This window comes from Haplochromis burtoni, unplaced genomic scaffold (assembly GCF_018398535.1).
Source record: "Haplochromis burtoni strain Fernald_Lab_line unplaced genomic scaffold, NCSU_Asbu1 Contig_8, whole genome shotgun sequence".
NCBI classification, from domain to species: Eukaryota; Metazoa; Chordata; class Actinopteri; order Cichliformes; family Cichlidae; genus Haplochromis; species Haplochromis burtoni.
In genome coordinates, this window is record NW_024582369.1 from 836,645 (window position 1) to 845,822 (window position 9,178).

The 9,178-nt window shown below is 39.5% G+C and overlaps 1 protein-coding gene across 3 annotated transcripts in view; it reads left to right on the top strand.

Annotated features, from left to right (window-relative positions):
• Positions 1-8,912, top strand: part of stxbp5a (syntaxin binding protein 5a (tomosyn)) — a 101,594-nt gene extending 92,682 nt beyond the window's left edge. For all 3 annotated transcript variants that reach the window (XM_005914556.3, XM_005914557.3, XM_005914558.3), the window contains 6 exons: positions 719-1,000; positions 1,786-2,155; positions 3,804-3,969; positions 5,197-5,308; positions 5,406-5,626; positions 6,153-8,912. In XM_005914556.3, coding sequence (XP_005914618.1) covers positions 719-1,000; positions 1,786-2,155; positions 3,804-3,969; positions 5,197-5,308; positions 5,406-5,626; positions 6,153-6,194 — 1,193 coding nt within the window. In that variant the 3' untranslated portion in view covers positions 6,195-8,912. The remainder of the gene's footprint in view (positions 1-718; positions 1,001-1,785; positions 2,156-3,803; positions 3,970-5,196; positions 5,309-5,405; positions 5,627-6,152) is intronic.
• Positions 8,913-9,178: the final 266 nt, after the last annotated feature.

A 9,178-nucleotide genomic window follows, 5' to 3' on the forward strand; every position in this document is an offset into this window, starting at 1 on the left:
TGTGTTTTTCATGGCTTTCTTTTCTCTGTCTGATTGGTCCTTCAAAAAAAAGAAAAAAAATAAATACAACTTTTTTTCTGTACAACCTTCTTCCCAAACATGGAATATTGTTAGGTTTCATGGGTTTAAAATAAGATATTCACCTGTATGCTTGTTTAATGATCTCAGTGTTATGCACATTTAACTTTCGTAATGTGCCAAACAGCTGGTTTATTTTATAGTAATAAAATTGTGTTAAATTGATGGCTCTTGTATAATGTAAGGGAACTGCAGTGATGTTAAATCATCAACAAATAGGTCTTAAATGATGCTGCTCTGTTAAAAAAGGCAATTCAACTTATGAGATCTGTTTTTCCTAGAAAGACAAGACCACTAACTATTTACTTTTATTTTGCCACTAGCTGTTAAAAGTGCGAGTCGACTTTCTTTCTCTCAATTTCCAGTATCTACATTATCAGTACTAAAATCAATCCTTTATAAACAAATAAAAATGCTATTACTGGTATGCCTTGAATTTGCTTTGAAAAGTGTAAATCCATTTGCATTTAACTTCCAAACTCTTTCTTTTAAGGCAGTAAGAAGCTAGTGATTGTTATGTTTCTATTTTTTTCATTATTTATTTATTTTTTTAGCATATTTTGTGCCAACTTCTCCATTGTCTGTCTTGCAATAATACTTTTTTGCAGGTGCTTTACCTCTCTGTTTTTTCTCCTTACTGTCCTCCTGTCTGTATGCCCGCCGCGGGGTGCCAACCCATTAGACCACCGGGACAACTCTTTCAGCCGCTCACGCTCGTCCAGTGTCACCAGCATCGATAAGGAAGCACGAGAGGCCATCAGCTCATTCCACTTCTGTGAGACTTTCGCTCGGAAGGGGGACAGCACTTTGACACCCTGCCTGTATGTGGGCACCTCCCTGGGAACTGTCCTGGTTCTGGCTCTCACATTGCCACCTGCTGGAGAGCAACGGCAACTGCAGCCAGTTATCCTTTCACCTGCCGGTGGGTAAAGCAATCTCAGATGGGAGGGAGGGAGGGAAATTAGAGTGTGAGAGGTTTTTTTTGTTTTTTTTAACGGCAATAAAGACCAAACTTGGCAACCCACTCTGTAAATTTTAAGGAAAAACAGGACACAATGATTTTTAAATGTTTAAGTGAAAATGGACCAAAAATGGTACACATAAATACAGTATGACCAATTTATCTCTGCTAATAGGCTACATACCAGAGGCTTTTAAGGTGGCTTTAATCAAACCATTACTTTAAAGTAGGCATTTTAGTCATTTATTTTCTTAATTACTAACCTTATGACTAATTCCAAAAGTTCTTAAAATAGTTGTTTTAAATATACGGTGTGATCATATGCAGATCATTGGATTATACTGTTTATCATGTGTATATTTTAGATTTTTCCTGTTTCTCAAAGAAACGAATTTCATATATTGTTCTACTTCTGTGTGTAAGTTTTTAGGCCTGCCTCTTCTTCTTCTTTTGTCTTCTACTTGTCCTCTACTAAACTGCAGGAGTGTCTTAAAGATATAAAGGATATGAAGGCCTTGATAACTTGTAATTTCCTATCGATATATTCAGTCAAAACTTTAGTTTTTGTATTTAAAAATCTGAGGCAGTCAGTGTCTAGCCTGATACTTATTTTGAATGGCATTATCTCGGCGTCCATCACTGAACTTTGGAGTCATTTTTCACCAGAACACACTAAGCATTTCCAAAATGCAGCAGTCCTCTGGAAATATAATGTTCCAATAGATTTTTTTCCTCCTGTTCACCAGGTCTGTTGGTACGGCTGAAGGGAAGCATCTTGCGGATGGCCTTTATAGACTCCACGGGTTCTCAGCTGCCATCTGCATATGAGCCTTGGTATGAACCCAACGTTACAGCAGACGGCGAAGAAAGAGAGAAAGTCCGTAAGCGCCGGCCCGTCTCAGTGTCCCCTTCCACCTCCCAGGACCTCAATGAGAGCCAGTATGCTGTAGTGTGTTCAGAGAAACAGGCCAAAGTCATTGCCCTTCCTTCCCAGTCCTGCATCTATAAACACAGTATCACAGAGACCTCCTTCATCTTACGGGCAGATGTGGTGCAGATGAACCAAGGCATGTGCGTGGCTTGTTTCTGTGCCAACGGCCACATCATGACCCTCAGGTAAGGCTACATCTAAAGTCAGGCAATGTTTCAACCAATACATGCAGTTAGAATTAAGAATGTTTGCTCTCCCCTCTATCATGCATGGCATGTCTATATATTTATATACATGAACTGGAATTGACTTAACAAAAGAAGCAGGAGAGCAAATAATTTTGCTCATATTTGTCCTTGTTGCAAAGACTTTCCACACAAAATCTGTAAACTGTGTACAGCGAAAGCTGCCATATGGTAAGAAAGAGGACAGGTACATACAAAAATTGGGGTCATAATTTAATTTGGTCATAATTTGCACCTGTTCATCGAAATCCAGAGGTGTTTTTTTTATAGTATACAGACTTTAATTAGTTCAGATCTTAAGTTCAGATTTTTTACTTAGAATCTGGACTTTGATTTTAGAAATAAAAATTTTTTTCCAGACTGAATTTTCAGAATTCGAACTTTAATCTCAGCATTCTCACTTTTTTTCACACTTTGGACTTCATTTTTAGAATTCAGACTTTGTGTCATAATACAGGCTCTTTCTGGACTATGTTAAAAGCAAGGATAAAGTGCCAAACACCAGGCAATGCTGGACATTTTATTAGGTACTCTTTGCTTTTACTGGTTTGGAAAAGTGTTTGCCTTTAGAACTTCCTTAATTATTCATGTCCTAGATTCAGCAAGATGCTGGAAACATTCCATCTTAAGAGCTTTTGGTTTTGGTCCATATTGGAATTGGCATCACACAGTTTGACCAGATTTGTCGGCTACACATTTATGACGTGAATCTCTCATTACACCGCTCATTGTCATGTTCAAGAAACTAGTCTGATGGCTTGAGCTTTGTGACAGGGTGTGTAATTCTGCTGGAAGGAAACAACAGAAGATGGTTACACTGTGTTCATAAAGAGATGAACATGGTCAGCAGCAATGGTCAGGCAGGCTGTAGCATTTCAGTAATGCTCAGTTGGTACTTAGGGGTCAAAAGTGTGCCAAAAATTATCCCCACACTATTACGCCCCCACCATCAGTCTGAAACATTGATATAAAGCACGATGGATCCGTGCATTCATGTTGTTTATGCCAACACCTGATCCTACCATCCGGATGTCGCAGCAGAAATCATGACTCGTCAGACCAGGCAACAATTTCCAGTCTTTCATTGTTCAGTTTTGGGCTACAAAATATAGCCTTGGTTTCTTGTTCTCAGCTGACAGGATTGACATCCAGTGTGGTCTTCTGCTACTGTAACCCATCTGCTTCAAGTTCAGCGTGTTGTACATTCAGAGATCTTTCTCTGCATAACTTGTTTATAACCAGAGTTTGGTTTTTTTTGTTTTTGCAAGTTACTCTTTCCTTCCTGTCAACTCAGACGACTGCTGATCTTGGGTTATTGTCTAGTTTCGTCTGTCCGGCAAAATCTCACTAGATCAGCAGTTTCTGAAATATTCAGACCAGCCAATCTGACACCTTTTTTTCCCATTCTGATGCTCAGATTGTATTTCAGCAGGTCTGACTGTCTATGGATTTGCTGCACATCTTGGCTGATGAGTTATTTGCCTTAACAAAATAGTATACCTAACAAAATGGACGTTGAGTTAGAAATAATTAGAGTTCAGAGTAGGTCAGAAACTTTATTGATATTGTTTCTGTGCCTCCCATACAGTGTGCCAGGACTGAGACCGCTCATGGATGTGAACTACCTACCTTTGACAGACATGCGGATAGCCAGGACTTTCTGCTTTACTAACCTGGGTCAGGCCATGTACCTCTGCTCCCCCACTGAGATCCAGAGGATCACTTACAGTCAGGACACTTGTGAAAACCTACAGGTGAATTAGCCTTCTATATACAGCACTACTACGTGTTACTATTGCAAAACAGTTTAAAATCTCTGCATGGCTTGGAGACACACATTAGCCAACTAAGTACCTAGGCTATTTTGTTTTGGTTTGTTTATACCTATAAGAAATATTCACGTATTAAAATTAACCTTGTCTCTATGGGTAACAGACAGGAAGAATTTTGAAATACCATAACCCTATATTCCTATTGTCATGCCAGAATGAGATTTTGAAAAACTCCCGCCAAACTCCCTCTATCTAATCAAAATTCACAAGGGGGGATGCTGAGAGGATGGCAGCATAAGTTTGCAGCTCCTGGTAAAAACTCACAAATAAAAGTGCTGAAGTATTTTTAATCATTAAACTGTGGAATAAATGTCATGAACGGTGGGAGAAGGTCAAGAAGACAGGTGAGCCGGCTAGAGGAGACAGCCGGAAAACAGCATGCAAGGTGAGCATGTGGAAGGAGAAGGGGCTAGCCACCTCCACTCAGGCTTCCAGGACATCATTAAAGAAATTCACTCACTTAAGGCAAAGTTCAGAACTGATTTTGTCCCACTGAACAAAGACATTAAACAAGAAATGAAGGAAGAATTCCAGACATTAATATAAAACTGACAGAAACAATAGGTGAGGTAGCTAGCTATAAGACAAGACTCAAAGAAGCTGCAAAACACTTGGAAGAGATGGAAAGTTGGAACATGGCCACAAAAGATGCACTAATTCAGTCATGGATCAAGAGGCCTAATAGAAGGTTCTGAAGGAAACTCTGTGCTGCAGTTTGTGGAACACTTGTTGAGAGCTGAGCTCTTTCTCCCACCAGACCCTGCTCTGAATATCCAGTGGGCACACAAAGCTCTGACGCCTAAGCCTGGACCAGGAGAAACCTTTATATTGTCATACACTCACTTACTGCCTGTGTCATAGCTAATGAACACAAAACATCAATAAATGAATGCAAGGAATGGAGTTAATCCAAAGTAGCCTAAGTAGTTTGAAACTTGTCTCACATAAGTTGCTTGGCCTGAAATAACTATGGGGAACTGAGTCATCCATGGTGAGAACTATTCTATTTATAACCATGTCCAGATTTTACTGCAGTGTGTCTCACAAGCTAGGGACTTGTATTATTGGGGGATATGTCTAGTATATATATATCTTTATCTATATTTATACATTTTATATATGTATTTATAAAATGTGTTAATATTTCAGGAGATGCTGGGTGAACTTTTCACACCAGTGGAGACACCGGAGGCCCCCAACAGAGGGTTCTTCAAAGGCCTGTTTGGTGGCGGTGCACAGTCGCTGGACAGAGAGGAACTATGTATGCCGAATATGTATCTGATGATATACATACAGTATATTTCTGTCCTATATGTAGCATCACTTCATGCTTATCTGTCTTTTCTTCCTTCGATCAGTTGGTGAAGTAACAGCTGGAAGGGCATCGCGAAGTCTGGCCCAGCACATCCCTGGCCCAGGTGGCATTGAGGGGATGAAGGGAGCTGCCTCTGGTGTGGTTGGTGATCTGGCACGTGCCCGGATAGCACTAGATGAAAGAGGCCAGAAACTGGGTGAACTGGAGGAGAGGACGGCCGCCATGATGGCCAGTGCAGACTCTTTTTCCAAACACGCCCACGAGGTGAGCAAAAGTGTCAAGAAGGACGTCGAGCTTGAAAATTCATACCCACAATTAACAGAGCGACGATGTGACATCATGAATGCTCACTGTACGTTAGTGCTACTAACAAACAATAAACAATGAAATTAAATGCTTGTGACCAGTCTTGACCCTCCATAAAATATTTTACACAGCAAAGCAGTTACTGTGAAATATTGCATGTAATACCTGACACTATTTAACCAGTAGAGGGCAGTATGTAACCATGAAACTTTCACTGTACTGTAACCAAGAAGCTTACTCAAATTGTAGATTTCTTTCAGAATGGAAACAGTTTCTAAAATTATGTGAGGGTCCCTGTTCTTTACAGTGTTTGACTGACCAAGTAAACGAAATTCAAAATCAAAGCAAATTCATATACATTCTTACATAAAATTAACTTTATCAACAGCAAATGGAAGTGGTTTTAGAGAGAGACGTGATGGTTTTGTGGTACTGCCCGATCATTTGGACCATGTTCCCATGACTACGTGTTCTTTGTTTCCAGATGATGCTGAAGTGCAAAGACAAAAAGTGGTACCAGTTCTGATTGGTGGAAGGGGTGGAGTAGAGCTCTGTGGACACCATTGTCTGATTGACCTCCCTCATCTGGCTCATCTGGACTCACCGTGACCCCTACCCATCTGTCTGTCCCTTCATCCGTCCCTCCAAGCCTTCTTCACTGAGACACTTGGGGATTTTCTTCCCTAGCACAACGATGAAACACTGTACTTACCTCAGTCTTGGGGTGGAACTGAGGGGTAGACAGGAGAGGAAGACGACCTCAGAGGGAATAACTTAATAAATGGTGTCTTCTTTTTATGTTCTTGTCTCATTGTTTATCTCTGTTCAGCCTCTCCTCTGAGGTAGCTGACTGGCCCATGCACCTGAAGATTCTTCACTCTCATTTGCCAAAATGTTCTTTACTGTTGTCTCTACTCTGTACCCTCGTGGCCAATATTCAAACTGGCTAAAGAAAAAAAAAAAAGACAAATGTGTAATGAAGAAGCAAAGACTTCAAAAAGTTATTAAAATGTACAAAAAAAAAAGTAAATACATCATTATATATACATAGATCTAATAAATGTGCAATGCTGTATCCACTTCCAAGTGACAAGTACAAAACAAAGGGATAACTCATCGGGGAGATGGAAGCGGGGCGCGAGGGCCGAAGGAGGCACCGTTGGAGAGGTATAAGAAGTGCTGCGATAGCGATGTCTCCTCTATGCAGAGGGTCGCAGGGATAACTCATTCGGAAGTACACTGGATATTTCATCATCTTGCTCAATCTCTAGACTCACCTCTGTATTTGACAAACTTTCAAATCGTTACCGTGTGTGTGGGTGCGTGCGTGAGAACGTATGTGCGTGCGTGAATTTCTTTTCTCGCCATTCCTCTATTTGTTATTTGTTGGGTTATTTGCTCCGTCTGTATTATGATCATTATTATAAGCAGTAATATTATTGGAAAAACTCTTATTTTTCTATTGTTGTGAAAGTGGATGATATTTAATTTGTTGAAAAAGAAAATACATTTTGTGACTTTTGTCTAACAACTGAAATTAATTTCTCCTTATGAAAAGGGCTGGAATCTATAAGGAGGGCAAGGATATAAAAGGCATATTTGGGACTCAGTAACATGGTGACATCAGCTTTTTTTTTTTATTATTCTAAAAGAGAGCATGTATGACCCACACACATTTATTCCTTTACTGAAAATGTAATTTAATCACTTAGCAGATGCAATGTGAGCTGCCTCCCACTTGCTCGCTCTGTCTCCGATGTCACGAGCTCGGTGGTTTGATGAAATCAGCGTTAAATACACAAATAGCCAAGTATCAGTATTGGATTACATACATTGCAAGCATAAATCCTAACAGTAATCATACAGGTGGGATAAAAACAAGAAAATGGCTGAGTAATCTTTCAAAGGGACATATTTGAAACTTTTTTCCGTGTATTTTTTTTTTTTCTGTGTTTTGCTCACACTTGTCTGTACGTGTGATTCCTTTTAATATTTACTTACTGAGGTGGAGGAGACAGCTGTGTTTGGTGTTATCTTCATTATTATCCTGTTTCTATTTTCCATGTTTGCAGTCGAACTCAAATGTGATGTATCTGTCTGCCGGGCTTTTAACCTTTATTTGTATATAAGTAAATAGTTTGACAATCTAAGTGGAAAGTAAATGCCGAAGTTGCTTAGGCAACAAAAGAGGAGACAGGCCATATTTTTTTCTGACGCCAAAGAATTGCTTTACCTTTCCCATTGCGTTGTCCCATAGCATTTGGCCGCGAGTCTGGAAACCACACGGTACATGTGAATATGTGTTATCCAGTTTAGATATATCACCCTTGTCACTTTTCAGGGTTCAGGAAATGGAAAGTCGCAAAGGAACTCAGCCATTTATAACACGATGGATCATAAAAATCACTATCATTCCACCACACCTCAAATGATGTTTATGGTATTCATCTGTGTGAATGGGTGTATTTGTACATCTTCTCTGTCTGTATGTAAGGTTATGTTCATGTAAATGAAGTGATATGATTTATTATATTTTGTTCTGGTTGTTTACTCATTGCTGGTGATGTCCTAGTTCAGGTAAGTGTGGACAAACTCAAACCACCAATTAAGTAAAAAAGAAAAAAAAGAGGACAAGGATAAGATAATGTGTGATAATATGTGAGGACGACCTCTAAATTTTGGTTTAATTTAAAAGTCCTTCACTTGTCCTCTGTATCCTCTCCGTTGGTTGCTCAGCTACAGATGTGGCCTCCTGTGTTTCCAGTAAGCATTGTGGTGTGAATGTTGGCTGGTTGGTCTATCTTTCGCCCCTAAGCTTAAAAAGAGAGACAAAACAAAGTACTTCAGGAAAAATAGCTGTTTTAGCTACAAGTCAGCGCCCCACCAATATCCGTTTGATGTCTTTCCCTTTAATCCAGCTGTTATTTCTTTGAATGTTATACTTGTTTTCCCATCTTTGAGTGAATTTGATTTTTCAGCCCATGTACTACAGTATGCAGTATTCCTACCTGATATGATCCACACTCAATAAGAGGGAGTCCTGTCTATCTGCCATATGCCATCTTCTGTCCTCGATTCAACAGTTATCAGTGGGTTGCAGTATTTTTCTCATTGTAGCCAATTTTCTTGTACAGTTTTATGCAACTTTCACATGGATGTTTATGACTTTATCTGCTGCCACAAAAATTTAGAAATTCTGTAGATAGAGATTACTGTGCAATGGAAAATAAAAGTCGAAAATGGATTTTTGTCTTCGGTTATTAAACGGTTTCTGTTTAGCAGAAAGAGGAATAAAATGTTGGAGTATCTCAACGGCATGCAGGCACACTGCATATTCAGTGAAATACAGTTAGATCATGGAAAACTGGTTTCATCACAGTTTTATCCCAACATTAGATGGCAGTAAATACACATGGTTGCCTCTACAAGCAATACTGAAAAAATAGGAAAAATGCAAACAGTGAAAGGGCGATCCTACTAGTTATTATTAGCAGGTTTAATGTTTGACAA